The sequence below is a fragment of the Triturus cristatus genome, chromosome 7 (assembly GCF_964204655.1).
Source record: "Triturus cristatus chromosome 7, aTriCri1.1, whole genome shotgun sequence".
NCBI lineage: Eukaryota > Metazoa > Chordata > Amphibia > Caudata > Salamandridae > Triturus > Triturus cristatus.
In genome coordinates this window covers 1,763,857,730-1,763,878,122 of record NC_140590.1, presented here as the reverse complement: position 1 = coordinate 1,763,878,122, position 20,393 = coordinate 1,763,857,730, and the positions used below count along the sequence as shown (strand labels likewise).

Here is a 20,393-nt window from a genome sequence, read left to right as displayed (position 1 = left end):
TGGTGGTAACTCTCAAGGAAGATCTGAAGACAGTCACCCTAGTCAATGGCTTCCTGGCTCGTTCTCCACCTGCATTAATTCACCACCTGTGTTATGTCATAGGTCGCTGCTGTATTGGCCCATACGTTCTTACTGAAGGCTTTGTTCGAAAAGCTGTGTTAGGAATGAGGAAGCAAACCCCATCCAGGTTACCCACCTTCAGTTTTCCCTCTAATTCATTCTTTGATAAGGTGATTATATGACAACAAAACAGAAATTTCTGAGGCATATTTACAAGCCCATAACACCACCACACCATCACTTTTTTGGACGTTATGGTGGCGATAGGGGCTTTGCCTTATTTACAAGGCAGAGTAAAGCCACTTAACGTGGCTTAACACTGCCTTGTAAATAAGGCACCCTTTCATGCTATACTTAGCGTGAAAGGGGAGGGTAACGGGTGTTGTGTGGGGCGTTCCACCACAACACCCATTGATTTTAACGCTGCCCCATATTTACAAGGGTGGTATAAATATGGGGCAGCGCCAAAATTAAGACCAGGGAAAACCTGTCTTACCCTGGCAAAACAAGGAGAAATGTTTATTTTCTCCTCGTTTTTGCTCTTTCTCTGTGTACTGTGTGGTGCAGCACACATGGAAACAGCAAAACGCCATTGATTGTCTATGTGCAGGAAGGTGTCCCTTCCTGCACATAAACAATCATTAAAAATAAATGAGGTTTTGCAACTTCTATGTGTACTGCATTAAGCAGCACACACCGAAGTTACAAGACGCCATTTAAAGGTTGTTTATGTGCAGGAAGGGACACCTTTCTGCTCATAAACAATCTTCCCCTGCAGTGCAGACGCCCTTGCACTATGGTGCAAGGGTGCCTGCGTTGGTGCTAGGCAGCTAAATTTAGAGCCAGCACAGGGGGAAACGGCAGAAGGCGGCTTTAAGCCAAGAAGGCTAACGGTGCGCTCCGTCACTTCCATTGTAAATATGCCCCTCTGATGTTTATCTGTGTATGGGAATGACCTTGGCAAAGTTCCTAACATAGCAGATACTGTGACTTATGTTAGCCATCTGGATCGATTCCTGGACCATCGATACTAGTTTTAAATCCAGTCTAAAACACTCTTTGTCGACAAAAAACGAAGAAGTGTATTTAGCTTAATATTCTTGTTTCTTGTCCGCCTCTGACTTTGGGATGCTCCGTGAATATTGAACTTTTTTAATTGATTCAGAATTAAGAATATTATAAATCCTTTTTGGTAGGAATTTACTATCTTTTGAATGCTACAGGATGTTGTAATGGCAGCAGAATAAATCAGCTGTGCATGCATAGTAGTTTCCAGCTAGAATATTTGTCTCGATGTACAAAACATTTCTAAATTTGGAAACACTTTGATTCGAAATTTGAAGGTGCTAAATGCTTTTTTCAGATGCACCAATCCCAGTTTAGGAGCTGGTAAATTTTACCAACCCATAAAATGAGATTGAGATCCTACACCAATTTAGTAGTTGGTGAGGCATATTCTAGGCATCCCTTACAAGGATCGACCCAGTATGAGAGTTATTGATGTTTTGTGTCCAAAATATTGAATAATTATTCACATTCGATTAGGGGTGGTGAGTTAGTTCCAAAACCCTTCTCTTTTGAGATTGGAAAAAAATGTTGAAAAGTAGGCAGCACACACCTGGAACACTTCCCACTCTCAGACAGATGTAAAAGCAAAAGAGAACGCACTGTGTTTTTTTGAATGCAGTTCCACATCCCTTATGGAAGTCTAGTTGCCTAAAAAAAAGATTTATTTTATCTAAAGCTGATCACTGCCACGGTAGTCTGCTGAACCAAGCAGGAGACCATCCCTGGGATGGCCACCGATCAGAATAAGTCATAACTTGCAACCTCCCTCAATAATATTTACGAGGTAGGTCAGATTACAACCCAGTGCAGATCAGAAGTTTACAAGATGACTAATTAGTACAAAGGTCGGTTTGTAAAATCCAATACTGTTTGCAAATTTCAACAATTTTGTTTGCTACCAGTGTTTAGAACTAAGGGGCATATTATGGCCGCTTTAGCGGCACAAAACGGCCGCTAAAACGGCAATAATGAGCTTGATAATATGCTCTATGGAATTCCAATTGAAGCCCATGTTAGATGTCCTTCACATCTAAGGGGCATATTTACAAGGGCTAAAAATATCACCCTATTTACAAGAGGGTGCTAACATGCATAACAGCATGTTAGCACCCTTTTACTCAACGCCTCCCGTTGCATCTCTAATGAGATGCAAAGTGGGCGTCACTGGGCGTACACCAGATGGACAACCTTGTAAATATCGGCTGATGTTTACATCGCAATATTTACAAGGCAGCCCCAGCATTTTAGCACTCGTTAGTTTTTGGAGAAAACCGATGTTTTCTCCAAAAACTAACGTCTGCTAAACTGCAGACTTACCTATCTCTGACATTGGGGTGGATTATGCTGATACGACCCTGTGGGTCGTATCAGCAAGGTTATCGCCGTTTTGCGGGGAACTTCACTGGAAAACCAGCGATGTTCCCTGCAAAAGGGCGATAACCTCGCTATCTTTGGAATTTTTATCGCCCTGGAGTAACGCGTTGTTAATAACGCGCTACCAGGGATATAAATTCCAGAGATAGCCTGCGATAATATATTTATCGCACAGCACGGCCAGCGATAATTATCGCTGGCCATTGTTAATATGCCCCTAAGTATGGTTTGCAAGTTGTAACCTTTGTTTGCTTTTCGCAAGCATTTGAAAAATGAAAGTCCAGGACTGGAAACATGTTGTTCTGTACACATAGAACTATTTGGTTATTTCCAGTTTCAAGAAACAAATTCTGGAGTGGATGGGATTGTGGCCCAACTACCCTCCGTGAGACCCACATAAAACATCTAAATACATATTTAATGTTAGTCGCTGATTTCCTGAATTTCCACTTCAGGTGTACATGCAGTGGCCTAACATGTAAGTATACATAGGATAAACAGTGTTGTGTGGTGTAAGCTATAATTTTCTTGTAACTTCTACTATGGAAATGTGGAATTATGCTTATATAAAACCTATAATTGTGTTTATTGTGTACAGGATAACCTTGCATCCAGAATACCCATCTATGCTTGGATTGGACTTTTCAACATGCCCGCAGGACAGCGCTGGACCTGGGTAAATGGATCCGCCTTGAATGAAAATGTGTAAGTCCGTCAATCGTATTTCCAACATTTATGTGGAATTTCAGTTCTTACTATTGTTCGTGTTGTTCATTTAGTACCTTACAATTTTACCCATAAGTTACAGCAGATACCAACATTCATGCACGGTTATTTCTAGCCTTTGGCAGAACAATTTTCATCGCCACTCACACTCCATTAGGTGATTGAAGCGTTTTTCAATCTGTCAAACAGAGGTATCTCTGTTTACCTCATTTTATAATCAAGTGATAAATCAAACTTTAGAAATAATGAAAACATGTACCCTTATAATGGGTAGAGAGTGTTATTTAATTTATTTATTTTTTAGAGGTGTGTATTAACAGTGACAGTGCCTGTAATTAGGGGTGGGCGGAATGATTCATTCTGCCCCCAAAACTGGCCGCATTGTGGACACTCTGCAATGTCTGCATGACTCTTTAATGCGGAGTTGTGGGCACATTCTTCTAATCAATGCATGGTGGGATTTTTCCCCCAGGAGGCTCCAGAAAATACGAGCTGGTGAGCAAGATTTGGCATCTCCTAGCCTGATTCTGTAGTGCGGGTGGCAGCTGGAGGTCGTGAGCTGCTGCACTCAGGGGGATGCCACTCAAGTAGGTTTGATGCCACTCGATTAGATTTACTCGAGTGGAAGCAAAATCAACTCGAATGGCAGCACTCTTGTGCACTTTACAATTTTTTTTCAGTGCTGCTGGTGCTACCAGAGCTAAATTGCAGCAAAATCTGCATATTTTCCACTCATTGAGGAGAACTCGGTGGAATGTTGCAGAGTTTTTATGTAGCTCCGCAGAGTCATGCAGAGTGAAACTGTGCGAGTTCTGCTTACCCCTACCATGTCATAGGGTCATTTACTACAAGCAAGTGATTCTGTTATTGTGCATCTCACTCTTCTGAACGAAGAACTCCTGGATGAATTGCAATATCCAGTTTAGAGTTATTTATTCAGTTTATAATGGCATCCCTGTGTCATCACAGCTCAATGATTATAATACAATTCCACGGATGAGTCACACAGCTCAAGCAGAATGTTTTCAGTGCCAAAAAGGCATAAGGGGCCGTATTATACATTAGGTGCATTGTCCATGTTTGTGCCACAGTGCACCTTCAACTGCATGCACTGGGCTCAAATGCACAGTGAGCCCTATTCAAGCTAATCTCCTGCTCTCAGAGCAGTTGCAAATATGTGCCTACCATCTGGGTAGGGCATTGTGGAATGCGGATAGCAGCTACTTCATCTTTCACAGTGCAGGTGGGACCAGTAATACCTAACAAGGGCAGAGATCCCCTTGCAGGAAGGTGAATGGCTGTACCTATCTGCAGGGTGCAGTCGGTGGGGCGTCCATGTGACCACTTTTCATCCCTTTCTAGAGGCACCCTTAGGGCGCACTTGACTGTGTTTCAATTTGTGTTTCAATTTTAATATTTGCTTTTTCATATAAAAGCAAAAAATGCATCGGTTTATACAACTAGATACAAGTAAACCTTTACAGATGAGTTATTTGAATTAAAATTAACAGAATAATCAATTATTTGAATTAAAATTGACAGAATAATCAATCAATCAATCAATCAATCAATCAATCAATCAATCAATCAATCAATCAATCAGAACATTTGTAAAGCGCACTACTTACCTGTGAAGGTCTCAAGGTGCTGAGGGGGGATGCTGCTACTGCTCGAATAGCCAGGTCTTGAGGAGTCTTCTGAAGGTTAGCAGGTCCTGGGTCTGCTGTAGGAGTATGGGGAGGGTGTTCCAGGTCTTGGTGGCGAGGTGGGAGAACGATCGCCGGAGGTCGCTCTTCGGATGCAGGGGGCTGTGGCGAGGGCGAGGTCGGCGGAGAAGGGCTGGCGGTTAGGGGTGTAGAAGCTGAGTCGTCTGTTGAGGTATGCTGGTCCGGTGTTGTGGAGTGCCTTGTGTGCGTGGGTGAGGAGCTTGAAGGTGATCCTCTTCTTGACGGGGAGCCAGTGCAGGTCTCTCAGGTGGTGTGTGATGTGGCTGCAGCGAGGGATGTCGAGGATCAGGCGTGCAGAAGCGTGTTGAATGCGTAGAAGTCGTTTCAGGTGTTTGGCCGAGGCTCCTGCGTAGAGGGCGTTTCCGTAGTCCAACCTGCTACTGACGAGGACCTGGGTGACCGTTCTTCTTGTTTCAGTGGGGGATCCACCTGTAGATCTTGCGGAGCATGAAGAGGGTGTTGAAGCAGGAAGATGAGACAGCGTTGACCTGCTTTGTCATGGAGAGAGTAGAGTCGAGGATGAACCCTAGGTTGGGTGCGTAGTCGGTGGGTGTTGGAGCTGTTCCCAGTGCGGTCGGCCACCAGGAGTTGTCCCAGGCCAAGGGGGTGGATCCGAGGATGAAGACTTCTGTCTTGTCTGAGTTCAGCTTCAGGCGGCTGATCTTCATCCACTCAGCGACGGCTTTCATTCCTTCATGGAGGTTGGTTTTGGCGGTGAGGGGGTCCTTGGTGAGGGAGAGGATCAGCTGGGTGTCGTCGGCATAGGAGATGATGTTGAGGTCGTGTAGTCGTGTGACGTGGGTGAGCGGTGCCATGTAGATGTTGAACAATGTCGGGCTGAGGGAGGAGCCCTGGGGTACGCCGCAGATGATCTCGGTGGCTTCGGAGCGGAAAGGGGGAGGTGGAGGCTCTGGGTTCTGCTGGAGAGGAAGGAGGTGGTCCAGTCCAGAGCCTTGTCTTGGATCCCAGCGTTGTGGAGGCATGTGCGTAGGGTGCGGTGGCAGACAGTGTCGAAGGCGGCTGACAGGTCCAGGAGGATGAGGGCTGCGGTTTCTCCATTGACCAGCAGGGCCCTGATGTCATCGGTGGCGGCGATGAGGGCAGTTTCGGTGCTGTGGTTGCTGTGGTTGCTGTGGTTGCTGTGGAACCCAGACTGGGACGGGTCCAGGATGCTGTTCTCCTCGAGCTAGCGGGTCAGTTGTCTGTTGACGGTCTTCTTGATGACCTTCGCCGGGAAAGGGAGCAGGGAGATGTGCCGGAATTTCTTGAGGTCCTTGGGGTCCACCTTGGGTTATTTGAGTAAGGCGTTGATCTTGGCGTACTTCCAGCTCTCCGGGAAGGTTGCTGCCTTGAAGGAGATGTTGATGGCTTTCTGGAGATGGGGTGCGATGCTGGTGGTGGCTTTGTTGAAGATGTGGTGTGGGTATGGGTCTGATGGAGATCCGGAGTGGATGGTGTTCATGATTTTGATGATGTTGTCGTTTATGTTGGTCCAGGAGAGCAGGGGGTCGGTGCGGATGGTGGCCGTGGGGACGGAGGTCTCAGTGGTTGTCGGGGCGGTCATGAATGTCTGCGATCTTGCGATGTAAGAAGGTGGCAAGGGAGTCCCACAGGTCTTGCGAAGGTGGGATTGTCATTGGTGTTGGAGCTGGGGTTGGAGAGTTCCTTCACGATGTTGAAGAGCTCTTTGCTATTGTGTGCGTTGTTGTCTAGGCGGTCTTTGAAGGAGGCCCTTTTGGTGGATCTGATGAGGTGATGGTGTCTGCGGGTGGCGTTCTTGTGGGCTGCGTAGCTGTCCGGTGTCTGTTCACGGTGCCATTTCTTCTCTAGTTTACGGCAGGTTTGCTTGGAGGCCTGGAGGTCCTCAGTGAACCAGCTGGTTTTCTTGCTGGTGTGTCTGTTGGAGGGTTTCTTGATCGTGGCGAGGGTGTTGGGGCAGTCATCGATCCATTGTCAGAGGTTGCGGGCGGCGGTGTCGGAGTTGGTGGGGGCAGCGGGTGGGCTCCGGGCGAGGGTGGTGGTTTACCAAAAAAGGACTCAGTCTCAAAGGGGGCAAAACCCAAGTTCCAACCCTAGGGGTGCAACCCTCTGCGTGGTCTTCTGCTTGCTGGCTCCTGGAGCTTGGATCTACTCCTACTCTAGTTACTTCAGCATAAGATTTGGACTTTATCTTTGACACCTCACTCTCTTTCATCAATCAGATCAGCCAAGAAGCCACATCTTGTTTCCTCTATTACAGAGACTATGGAAAACCAATCCCCTTCTTCCATCTTCTGTTAAATAATGTGTTGTCATTTCAATTATGTTAACTCAGCTTGTTTTTGCCAGTTCGCTGTAACTTGGTCTCCCCTGCTATTTGCCTTCAACCTATGCAGAATGCAGCCGTTTGGCTGGTACTTAATCTTTGCCTCATTGCAGCCTGTAGGTAGTTTTAAACTTCCAAATTTGACTTGGGAAATAAACCTTTTACCAAGCCTAAACCTTCCTTTTTGATACATAAAAGCCCCCAGAAAGGTAGTCTGTAAACAGCCCGTAGGGGAGGGTGCAGTGGATTTGAAAAGTTAGACATGTACTTTTAAGTTTTACATGTTCTAGTAGTGAAAAACTCATAAATTTGTTTTTCACCACTGCAAATCCTACCTCTTTCTTAGGATTACTGTGGGTTACCCTATTATATTTATACTTGTGATTGGGAAAAGGTAGAAAGGTTGTGCTTGGTCGCAGAAGAATTGAAATTTAAAATTCTGAGAAAGCTACCATTTTCTTGTCTTAAACATATGGCACCTTTAGCCTGTGTCCTGGCTCACATATCGGTGAATAGAGTGGAATTAGGCCTTTGTGAAAACCTCCCAGACAGTGAAACAGAGGGGGACTAGGATGAGGGGAGAGGATGTAGCCTTATGGCTAGAGCGGTCGACCTCAAAGCTGGGGAACCGGATTCGAGTCTCGGCAACGACGCTCAACATCCTGTGATTCTGGGCAAATCACTTAATCTCCCTGTGCTTAACAAAAATGAATGTGTCCTTCTTTTACCAAACTGATGCTATGTAAATCGCTCTGATACCCGATGTCTCGGGTCTAATTTGTGCTATATAAAACTCTAAAAATAAATAAATAAAATAATGAGCCATCCTACCAGGATGGGTGTGGCAGATCTGGTCACAGCACCACCTACCTTTCAAAGGACTGCCTCCCGCATACTCACAAAGAGCCTGACACCAGCCTTTTGTGACCATAGATGTTTTGAAACCTGGACAGGGGATGTCAGGAAGCCTCGAGAAACAGAAGTAGGGAAAACCTAGAAGTTTCTCCCACTTCAAAGGCTGACCCCAGGTATAAATATTGGACCCACAGATCAACTCTTCAGTTCCCTCCTGGATGTGCAGAGGTCAGCCACAAGGGCTGCTTTGTATTTCAGAATTCTGCCCTGCTGCTTAATGTCTGCTTTGTACCTCAGAGGATTACCGTTCAGCTACCAGAAGACTGCCCTGCTGCTTGACGCCTGCATTTTACCCTCAGAGAACTGCCCTGCTGCTTGACGCCTGCCTTGTACCCTCAGAGTACTGCCCTGCTACTTGAGGCCTGCCTTGTTGTTTGAACCCAGGGCTACCATAGTTGCTCCAATGTCTAATAGACTGACCTCCTGTTCTGAGCTACAGGGGTATAACAAGCTCCCCCCCCTTAAACCAGCACCTAGACCCTGCCTCAAGTGGTCCCCAACTAGTCCTGAACCACTGAAAGTGGTGCTAAAGGTGATAAATCAGCCTAACCATAAAACCTGGGACTTAAAAAATGTGTCACCAAAAAATGGCATTAGAACCAACAGGAGTCTGTCACCTGCTAGCCAATACTCATGAGTTGCATCTCTGGTCGTCCTGACTTTATGGTATCTCCCGTTATGTTCTTCTCAACTGCAGCAAATTCTGATCAGCAGGCTCTCCCGGGGAAGCTATTCAGTCTCATGGAGCCCTCGTCAGCTGGAGCTTGCAGCTTTGTCCCACTGGAGATTTTTGACTTCCCAACAAAGTGACAAAATAAGGGGCATATTATCAAGACAGGCGATAAAATTATTGCCGCTTTAGCGGCAGAAAACTGCCGCTAAAACGGCGATAATGGGCTTGATAATATGCTCTATGGAATTCCTATTGAACTCAGGTTAGATGTCCTTCACATCTAACATGGGCTTCAATTGGAATTCCATAGAGCATATTATCAAGCCCATTATCGCCGTTTTAGCGGAAGTTTTCTGCCGCTAAAGCGGCAATAATTTTATCGCCTGTCTTGATAATATGCCCCTCAGATTGTAGAAACCTTCACCACAACATTATCCATCGGCTTCTCAATGATGCTGCCTCTTCCTCGGATACCGCCGGCTGCCTTGCACTGATGCATTTTACCTTCTCAAGAACTTTTATTGAAAAAAATGTCTAAATCCGAGGGTAACCTGAGACTAGGCACAATCCACTCTTTGTAGCCATACCATGCTCCATCACAATCAACCTTACATTATGAATTTGCCCTGATCTTCCTCCATTAGATACCCACGGTCAGCACTTTGTTGTTTTTGGTACGATTTGTCATTTTAAAATTTAAAGATTCATAACTCCAGTTCTACTTATTATGTTGTGTTTTCACTGTATTACTGTTTGTGTGCTGCATAAATACTTAACACAGTGCCTCTAAATTAAGCCTGGCTGCTTTTGTGCCAAGCTTCAAGAGGGTTAAGCACAGGTCAATTTAGTGACTTTTGTGTTTCACCCTTGCAAGAGTTGTGGTTATTGATTGAGAAGAGTTGCCCCCCCCCCTCCCCGCAGCCACAAACCCAATTTCTCACATCAGGTAAGTAAAAATTTGATCCCAAAAAAATTGTATTACTTTCTGAATAATCCTGATGGAATCCTGGTGAACCAGTTTGAGTTTCCATAGATAATCTTGATTATTTGACACTCTTCCTATTACAGCCTGCCAAAATAAATACAAATATGCTTCTGAACATTAAATATAGAGACCTCACAGGTTCCTGTTGGTTTGGATAAGGTACAAATCTGCACTTAAAAAAAAATGTGCTGTAAAAGGCATCCATACCTACACACAACAGATTGATTTGTGAAGTGTGTAGTGTTTTAGCAATTCAGGTTCCATTCTGGAGTATTTGGCCATTGAACTCCGAAAATTCTACTTGTGTGGGGGCAGTAAGTGAGATGCCAGAAATGAAAGTAACTGTGCATTCTCCAGTCCTGGCTGATTTTCATTCGTGGGGAGCCTTCACTTATGGGGGTGCTGAGTCAGAGAAGCAATCTTTACACTGGTGATAAATGAGAAGGGTGGCACCTCAACACATCTTAGGGTGCCTTTGGAGGTCTGCCATTTGTATGATGTGCAGAAGAGTACAAAGGGTTCTGTGTTTTTGTGTTTTGTTGGCCATTAGATGACACCTGGTTCCACAGCAGGTTAGCCAAGAAGAGGTACAGCTAATGCACTCAGGGGACGACCACAGAGAAGGGTTGCAGGACTGTGATGATGGCAACTTTTCAGGAGGAGACCAGCAGCTCCAAGATGGCACCACAGGTGTGATGAGGAAGAGTAGTGTGTGCACAAGTCAACATGAGGTGATCTGTTTCCAATGACAAAGCTGTCCATGTAGGAAACATCACCACTGCTGCTTTGAGAGGTGCACTCTCTGTGTCGCAAACCTCTGGTGGTGCAGTAGACGAAGTCACATGGTATGGTTTTATGAGCACAAATCTGACAGGTACACCGTTGTCTGGTGCAAACTGTTTATACTCGTCAGTGATAGACACATCTCACAATGGAGTGTAACTAGAACCTGTCTACTGGAATGTTTAGCAGTGACAGGCACACCCTAATGAAATGTTGTTTCGAAGTACAGCCAGTACATGTAGCGCCAGTTGGCCAATGGCTTGTCATCATTTATAGTCATCAACACCTTACAGCCACTGTGCACTACTTTTCAGAGAATCAAAGATGCATTGTGGTCTTGGGGCACATGTTGTTGGGAGATCTGAATGCAAGTTTCTTTCTGGAACACAAAAATTATACTGAAGGGTGTTTTGACTCAAAGAAATTAATACCTTGTAAACCAACGTTCTATGCGTCATCAACACTGAAATACATTGGGATTTAAAAATAGAACTTGCAAAGGGTCCTAGCGATTGTGAGGACATAGTACTTTCTAAGAACTCATTATGCAGGATTTTATCCCACCACTATTCTGCCTGTGCCTTCTATGAGATGGAAAATGTAGAAGAAGGTATGTGAAAAGTAAGCATGTGTGTGTGGTACAGATGTAGATGTAGAACACAAAATGGCTCTGCTTTTGCATACTCTAGGAGCAGAGGGATAGACAATTCTATATCATCTGGTTTGAATGTGCTCAATATTTACACAAAGACACAAAGAAGTTGGTTCTTTAACTTTTACCAGGGGTATCATTCATATTAGAGAGATTTACTTTCGGAAGACACATATAAGGGGAAGGGAAAATGCTAGACGATTACGTGAGATCATTAATGAAGCTGGTTGCAATCTGTCAATTTGGTCAGTTAGCAAAGGAAAACATAAGACCAATTGTTGCTGCATAGTAATAGTGAGAAAGAGAGAACCTATGGCTTAAAGTTGAATGACACCTAGGTACTAGTAAATTACAGACAGTAGACAAATACAAATACCTATGAGTATGGTTTAAGAAGAAGCTATTGTATACACGTCCGTCTGATTCCGCGATTGAGCCACAGCTTCTAATTGACGATCGAGCCATCCAAGATACATAATTATACCTACCCTTTACCGGGCTAAATCCCGAAGAATTCTACTGACGCCGCCATTGTAGCAGCGCTCTCACCCCCAATCGCCGCCAATTCAGCAGCGCACCAGAAGCATCTTCTGCTCCCTAACAAAAACCCGTTTAGGCTAATAGGCTCTACCTAACAGGCATGTACCTTATGTCCTGATGATGAACTGCCCATTCTCTCCACGGTTCGAAACACCGTCGACACCTTGATACACCTTATATGAAAAACTGTTATTTATTTCTTTGTAAAGGTGTTTTTTGCGATTTGTTCCTCACAATTCTGTGTGTACTCATGTGAAACAAACCAATTAGCATTGCCTGAGCCTCCTGTTGTTCACCGTTCTCTCTTGTACCTCATGGCTAAGTAGGACACAGGCTTGTGTGCCACTTTATGTACTGTCTGTACTAATTGTTTTAAAATTGTTTAAAAGTAAATATTAGACCTCTGTCCGGCTGGGCAAGTCAAGCCAATATAGTAACGACTGAGTCTATATTCATTTCGCTTTCAAAAATTCTTCCTTCTAGGGACCATTGTTGTCTAGAATAATTAACTCCCAAGGTCCCTGGTCCATTACCTTTGGGTTCCCTTGTTGTTTAAAATATATATATTGTGGAAAGAGCACATCGAAAAACAAGAGCAATGGCCTCAGTAAGAGGTCTCAAAACAAGAGCAATGGCCTCAGTAAGAGGTCTCAAAAAAGTCAACAAAGATTATGGTTTTATGTCTTTAAGACCTGTGCTAACTGCATATGTGGCTATGGTTTGCCTGCAATTCCACTACAGAGTAAAAGTGTTACATCTAAGTGGTAAGCGGGATGGGAGTATGAAGAGAGTAAATGTTTAAAAAGCCTGTTGTCATTACACAAGACAACAATGATACAGGCTATAAGGATGGAAACAGGTTTACCCTCCTGGACCTACTTGGCAGATGCTGAGGTAGTGAGATTCTGGCTTCGCCTGCCAACAAGTGATAGACAAAAGGTATCAACATTCTGTTAAAATGAAATCACACATAGTGAATTGAATTACGATAAAAGAGTCAGAGAAAAACTGGGAGACATATGCTGGAAACTAGGGCTAGAAATAGATAGATAAGACCTGGTAATTTGGACCAATAAGAGGGAACTTCACACATCAACAAAAAACGCAACCAGAGAACATGATACGGTATATTTACGGGGCAAGAAATCCACTCAATTTCTGTATAACTGATGTCAAAATGAAGCATGGTTCCCATATATAGAGGCATTACCCGACCATATAGGCGGAGGGTGGGCACACACTGCCACACATCCCAGCAGTCAGTTTGCCCTGATGCATCATAGTAAATGCAATGCATGATAACACTTACTTCAGTGTCAGGCTTTAGTTTTCCACCCTTGTTGGTGCAGCCAGTGCTGTGTATCTCTAGACATGTGTTTCAGGATAGTTGTCCTTCAGTAGAGAGCAACACATTCTTTTTGGGGGTACAGGAAATGCTCCCCAAAGTCTTCTCAGGTTTCTGTACCACTCGCTGGGTGCAGGTGCATCAACCTGGGCTCACCAGCTCATCAGCTCTAGGGAGCCTTTTCAAACAGGAGGAGGGTGGGCGCACACTGCCTCACAGCCCAGCACTTAGTTTGCCCTGATGCATCATAGTAAATGCAGTGCATTAGAACAATTACTTTGGTGTCAAGCTTTAGTTTTGTGCGCCCACCCTCCTCCTCTTTGAAAAGGCTCCCTTGAACGGATGGGCTGACGAGCTCTGGTCGATGCACCTGCACCCAGTGAGGTCATTGGACATCCTGACCTGTGTACACAGCTTTACTCTAAAGGAGCATATCCAGAAGAAAGCGAGATATATGCCTACAATACGGTACATTGATAAAACCCTTCACCTCTACCAGGACCTTGTGGCATCCACACTCCAGAAGCTTCCTGCGAGCACAGAAGATAGCATATTCTTGGGGACATCCTTTTAGGTTCATCTTTCAATGGCAGGACCGACTGCACAAGATGCGCTCCTTGTCGGATGCCTGTTTGCTGCTTCAAATAGACATGTCGGGGGAGCCCCCCGAGAGGAGGCACCTGCCAATCGAGGTGGCAGCGATCGATGGAGATGGAGAAGGGTCCCTCTAGGCAAGAGAGGATCCGGCCCAGATCGAGAAACTATGGCACTCGAGAGGACGTCCCAACTGAATAAATTGCCGGAAGATGCAGCAACAGGCGACCCTGCTTGAAAGAAGATGATGCACACCTAAAGCTCGGCAGTGGGGAAGGGGGAGCGGAGGGACGACGGAAGGGGGAGAGAGAATGGATGCGTCCCCACACAGAGACACATCTGCTGGGGAGAGACAGACTGTATTTCCACCTCTCTGTTCCAGGGACTATGGTTCTTTGTTATTATTGTTTGGGGTTTCAGGGTTTCTTTATGGGTGCTCAAGGGACAACTGCTTGGCACACGTTGATTCATCTGACGTGGGACGGGTTTCTCCTGAGTGGGCGAGCGAGGTTTGGGAGTTGCAGAGCGATCAGGGAGGAGGGAGTGAGGTACTGATGTCCTGATGCTACACACACCATATAACCTTAATGTACTGCCCCTGAATGTCAAAGGCTTGAACAATCCCAGAAAGAGGCGAGCAATATTGGCCTATCTAGAGCAGACCCGAGCAGAGGTGTGCCTTCTTCAAGAAATGCACCTTTTACGCAAAGATTGGCCCAAGATGAGGTCTCGGGCCTTCCCACAGCAATTCTTCTCTTCACTGCCACATAAAAAAGCAGGGGTGGCAATATTGTTTGCACGATCCTTTAAAGGGAGGCTTTTGGGGGTCAGGATCCACTTTTGTCAACACAAGATGGTGGTGGGCTCAGTATGTGTCCCAAATGAGGGGTAGGATGGTTTCCTACAGGAGGCCGCGGCAGAACTTTTGGTGGCACCTGATAGGTGGGTGATCAGGGGCGGGAACCTTAATCTAGTTTTTAACAATGCACTGGATCATTCAACGCAGAGACAGGGAGCAATCTGGGAAAGGTCCATAAATTGCAGGAGTTGGGTCTCAGGGACATATGGCGGGACAAACATTCACACTCTAGAGACCACACATACTACTCCCATGCACATAAGACGTACGCTCGGCTGGACCATTTGGTCAGCTCAAGGGAGGTTTTAGATGCAACCTCGGCAGTTGAAATTGATCCCTGATTCTTGTCGGACCACTCGACAGTCCTACTGGGCTTGGTGCTCCCCGCCCTGGCGAATAGATCCGGCTTCTGGCACCTACAAGAGACCCTGTTGCGCCAGCCTTCCAAGGTCACACAGATAGAAAATGCGATCAAGGGGTATCTAGCAATTAACGACATGCAGGAGACTTCAACAGCGACGGTCTTGGAGGCCATGAAGGCAGTAGTGCGGGGGGAATTGATTGCGCTTTCTGCAGTGAACAATAGGGAGGGGCACAACAAACGCGCTATGTTACAGCAACAAGTACGGAAGCTGGAGTGCATTCATCATAGAACCGGGGCTCCTAGAATCTGGCGCCAGCTAGAAGGGGCCAGGAAACACTTAGCTGGACTAGACCTAGACCACACAGAGTACTCCATACTTTTTTTTTTTTTAATATTCTTTTTATTCGCATTTTCAACAACAAAACACAGACAAATCTCTGCAGTGTAAGTATAAAATGAAATTGACAGCACAGCTCCCCACCAAAACAACAGTAGCAACATGACAACTAGGTGCCAACCCGTCATTGCTCAATAGGTCTCGTACGGCCCCCCCACCCCCGCCCACACCCAACCCGCACATCTCCTACTTCATATTCGATGACCTCAGCACCCCAAGATGTAACCGGTTCCCGGCTCCTTCCGGCCACCATCAGTGCATAGCCTGTTTCATATAGCTTGAATCGTAGTTTGAGTCAACCAGCGTGTGAAAGGCTCCCATATGTCCTTCAGCCGTGAACGCACTAGCATGAGCTCCCCGTACAAGGCGAGTTGTGTCTGGCAGTATACCACGCTTCTAACCCATTCCCTAATTGTAGGTGATGTGATAGCTCCCCAGTGCATCGCAACCTGCCGTTTGGCCAGCAGAATTAGCATGGCCGGCAATTTGCGGTGTTTAGGCTTGACCATGTGTAAGATCCCTAGTAATGTAGTCTGCGGAGTGCATGGGATCAGTAGGCCGGTAATTGCACACACCAGCTCCATCACCTGTATCCAGAAGGAGGCCAACGTGGGACATTCCCACGCCATATGTAAAGATGTAGCTCCGCGTGCATTACAGCGCCAGCAGTTATCTGTGTCCCTCAACCCCATGCGATGAAGCCGACTAGGAGTGCGGTATATCATGTGTACGTATCTAAAATGTATCAGTCGGAGACGATAATTAGGGGAAAGGGTCTCAAGCAGTCTACAGCATATATCCCAGTGGTCGTCAGTGATTTCGGTTCCCAATTCCGTATCCCACATGCAGCGCGCCGTTGGGACCACAATCGGATGGGTGTTTTGCATGAAGCCATACAATCGGGACACAAGTTTACGCCCCGATTCCACCTTGAGCACATTCTCCAGGGCCATCAAGTCCGGCAGCGGCGCCAGAAATGTAGGAAACAGCTTCTGACAAGTATAGCGCAACTGATAATAGAGCAGTGTGTCAAGCATCGTCGGTGCCTCCGCACCACACAATTGGTCCAGCGTGATGAAGGTGTCGCCCGGGAAGAGGTCCCCCCCAGTTCCAAGGCCGCGTGCTGCCGCGCGTTCCCCAGTTTTCATGTTTTGCAGCGGGGGCCACATGGGGTTCCCGCGCAGGGGCACCGATTTGGCATAGAGATGGTCCAACTTGGCTCGGCGACGCTACCCCTCCCAGGCCCATTTAAGCGCGTGCACAGTGTCAATGTCTTTGCATCTCCTCTTGTGCGGTGCGTAGAGGGCCGTGCTGAGCGGCAGCGGGGCAGCCCTATCCTCCTCTATCCCCACATGCGGCTGGAACGGCGTAGGGTGCACCCAGTAGTGCAAGAACTGCGCCTATGCGCAGTAGGCATATAACGTGAAATCCGGTGCTGCCAGGCCACCTTGTCTCCGTGGGAGAGTGAGGGTCTCCCAGGCCACCCTCGGCTGCCTTCCACCCCACGCCAATTCTATCATCCGCGAACGCACTTGGTTCAGGAAATGTGCAGTCAGGGGCAGCGGGATGTTGACGAATAAATAGAGTAGCTTGGGCAGGATGACCATTTTCGCCACCGCTATTCGCCCTGCCAGCGAGAGGGGCAAGTGTTTCCAGCGACTAACCTTTTCCTCTACCCATGTAAGTGCACGTCCATAGTTTTCTGTCCACAATTCCTGCATGTCCGTGCTAATCCATATCCCCAGGTATCGCATGGGGCCAGTTGCCCATTTCAACGGGCAGTTCGGAGTGAAGCGGTACGTCCCAGTTGTCAGGGGTATAATGACCGACTTCTCCCAGTTTATAGTCACCCCCGATAGCCGGCCATAAGTCACCAACTCTCTCGTCATGGGGGAGAGATTTTCATGAGGATCGACCACGTAAACTGTGATGTCATCCGCGTACATAGAGACAGTCAGTGCCCGGGACGAGAACCCGATGCCCCTGGCCGCATGGTGTTGCCTAATCCGGGCCGCCAATGGCTCGGTGGCGATCGCAAACAGCAGGGGTGACAGGGGGCAGCCCTGTCTTGTTCCCCTGTTGATGGTAAAGGGCTCAGAAACAAGCCCGTTCACTCGCACTCTGGCAGTGATGGTAGTGTAAAGTAATCTAATGTAGCGAATAAAAGCCTCACTCATCCCCATTCGTTGAAGTAAAGGAAACAGGAATCCCCATTCCAGGGAATCGAACGCTTTCGTGGCGTCCAGTAGCACCGCTGCGGCCTTTATGTGTGGGGCCAAACAGTGCAGCACCCCAAAGAGGGTTCGAAGGTTGTGAGACGTGGAGCGGCCCGGCACAAATCCGGACTGATCTGGGCGTATCATAAGTGGCAGTACCGGCTGTAGCCGCGTGGCGAGCAGTTTAGCGAATATTTTCGCATCCGTGTTGATTAAGGATAGTGGCCGATATGAGTCGCACTTCTGGGTATCCTTATCTGGTTTTAAGAGGGCGATTACGATAGCCTCTCTCATTGACGCTGGGAGTACGCCCGCCTCCACTGACTCAGCGTACACGGCCAACAGCCTGGGGGCCAGGAGGTCAGCGTATTCCTTATAGAACTGCGCTGGCAGGCCATCCGGTCCTGGCGCTTTTCCGGCTGCCAAGGACCCTATTGCTTCCTTGACATCGTCTACCTCAAAGGGGCGATCGAAATACCCCTTTTGGTGCGCATTGAACCAGATCAACTGCACCGTGTCTAGGTATTCGGACAGGTCCTCCAATGTAGGCCCTCCCCGGGATCGGTACAAGTCCTTATAGAAGTCCAAAATGTTCCCAGGATTTCCAGAGGAGTGCAGACAAGGTTACCTTGCGGCGTTTCGACTGATGGGATGTAGGAGGAACTTCTTTGCGAACGTAACAATTGAGCGAGCCTTTTGCCCGGGCGATCTCCCTCACCATATCGGCGGGCCGTCACGTGTTTATGTAAAAATTTGAGCTCCCTATCCGCCTTAGTCTGGTATTCCGTAAGTTTGGTGCGCGTCTCCGCTAGCGTTGCCACCGAGGGGTCAGAGAAGTACTGCACCTCCAGAGCATGCAGATGGTCCTCCAGCCCCCGGAGCGTGTTTCTTATGTCCTTCAGCACTCTGGCTTGCCCCGCAATGCAGTGGCCTCTTATAACCACCTTAAATGTGTCCCATAGAGTGCCCATAGAGGACACCGAGTTCGTGTTAAGTTCGAAATAGTCTAGGATGTGCTGATGTATGTCTTCGCGAAATACCGGATCTAACAGGGCCTGCGTCGGCAGTTTCCACGTGAAAGGTGTAATGTACGGCTTGGGGACATGTAGCATCAGCTCAACCGGGGAGTGGTCGGAGAGAGGGTGCGCGCTCTGTGATGAACCTCAGCTACCCAGGCATGTATATGTGGGGTTAAGAGCCAAAGATCCAGTCTGGACCAGGCCTTCCTGTGTGGGGTGAAGCAGGTCCCCTCCCTCACCGCAGGGTGTAGTATCCGCCGCGAATCCAGCAAATTGTAGTCTTCCATTAGGCCTCGGAGAAGGCCCGCCGCGTGTGGGTGATGTGTGCGAGCGGCCCCTTCCCTGTCTAGTTCCAGCGAAAGCACCACGTTAAAATCCCCGCCCCAGATATATGCCCCTTCGCCCATCGGTTGCGCCTTAAGCCATACCTGCCGGAAAAATCGTGGGTCGTCTGAGTTAGGGCCATAAGTATTGATAAGTATTACCTGCAGGTGAAATAATTTCCCCAGCAATATTATGTATCACCCCTCGGAGTCGGCGTGTACCTTCAGCGACCGCCAGGGCAGGCCCTTCCGAATTAAAATGGCCACTCACCGGGAATAACTAGAGCAGCCGGAAGTGTGTACCTCATCCCATCTGGCATTCCTGAGCCTCTCCCCGGCTCCCTGCATTAAGTGGGTCTCCTGTAAGAGACATATGTCTATGTGGTGTCTGGTCAAGTGTGCATGAGTCAGTCGGATCTTGCGGTGATCATTGAGACCGCGAATATTCCATGTCAGGCAGCGCAGCACGGTCAGAGATGTGTATGGGAATGTGTCCTGAGCAGTGGTGTGTCCAATCGTGGTACTAGAGGTGGGGCGTGTGGCGGGAGCCCTAGCGCACCATGTCTCGCACCCAATAGCAACGTATACGTGGCAGGGGACATCGCCGCTCCATCAATTAGGCGTGTTAGAGAATGCTGCAGTACATTAATACAAATCAACAAAAAACATACCCCCCCTCCTCCCACTCCAACCCCCCAATCAGGTTGAGATTCGTCCCCCCCTCCCAAACAAACCCAACAAAAACTCTCCTGTAACAGTAGCATGGGAATCATCCCTTCGAGGGCGTGGGGTCACCGGCACACTCCCCTGTCTGTTAGTGACAGGGTGGCCGAACATTTCTGACTTCCATATTTTGCATTACGTCTGAGTTCAGCAGGACATGCCCTTCGCAGCACCCAGCACAATATTGGCACTTGGTCACAAATCAAAAAGGTTTCTGCCCCGTGGCCAACTGTTCCCGCCAGCCTAGCCCCCGCGCCCACTGCCCGCCCCAGGCCTCAGGTCAACATCAGGAATGAAAACGGCGTGTGCTTAACATCAAATCCGCAGGGCGGCACGTGGCGCCGCAGATGGCCAGAGTCCTCGTATCCGTATGCTTGTCTACTCAATATCACTCAGCTGGCCAGACGGGGGGGTTCCTTGTCCATCGCGCGGCTCCCGGCGCGATCGCTCCGCCTGTCGTGCAAATTTCAGTGCCTCCTTCGCCTCCGTGAAGATCATCGGCTTCCCTTTGATCTGAACCTTCAGCTTGGCAGGGTACAACATGGCGTACTTGGTCCCCACTTTTTGGAAGATCTTTTTGGCCGGCATGAACTCACGCCATGCAGACTGTACAGCTTGCGTAAAGTCAGGGTATAAGGAGATAGCCATGTTTTGGAAGGTTAGCTCGCCTTTTTCACGGGACAGCCTCAGTATCGTGTCTCTGTAATTTAGGACTCTGGCAAGGATCGGGCGAGGTGGTGCTCCC

At 47.7% G+C, this 20,393-nt stretch overlaps 1 protein-coding gene across 1 annotated transcript in view; it reads left to right on the top strand.

The window, feature by feature from the left end:
- Nucleotides 1–20,393, top strand: part of LOC146813019 (killer cell lectin-like receptor subfamily B member 1A) — a 574,194-nt gene that overhangs the window by 529,786 nt on the left and 24,015 nt on the right. Inside the window, exon 6 of the mRNA XM_085620045.1 lies at nucleotides 3,101–3,207. Coding sequence (XP_085476171.1) covers nucleotides 3,101–3,207 — 107 coding nt within the window. The remainder of the gene's footprint in view (nucleotides 1–3,100; nucleotides 3,208–20,393) is intronic.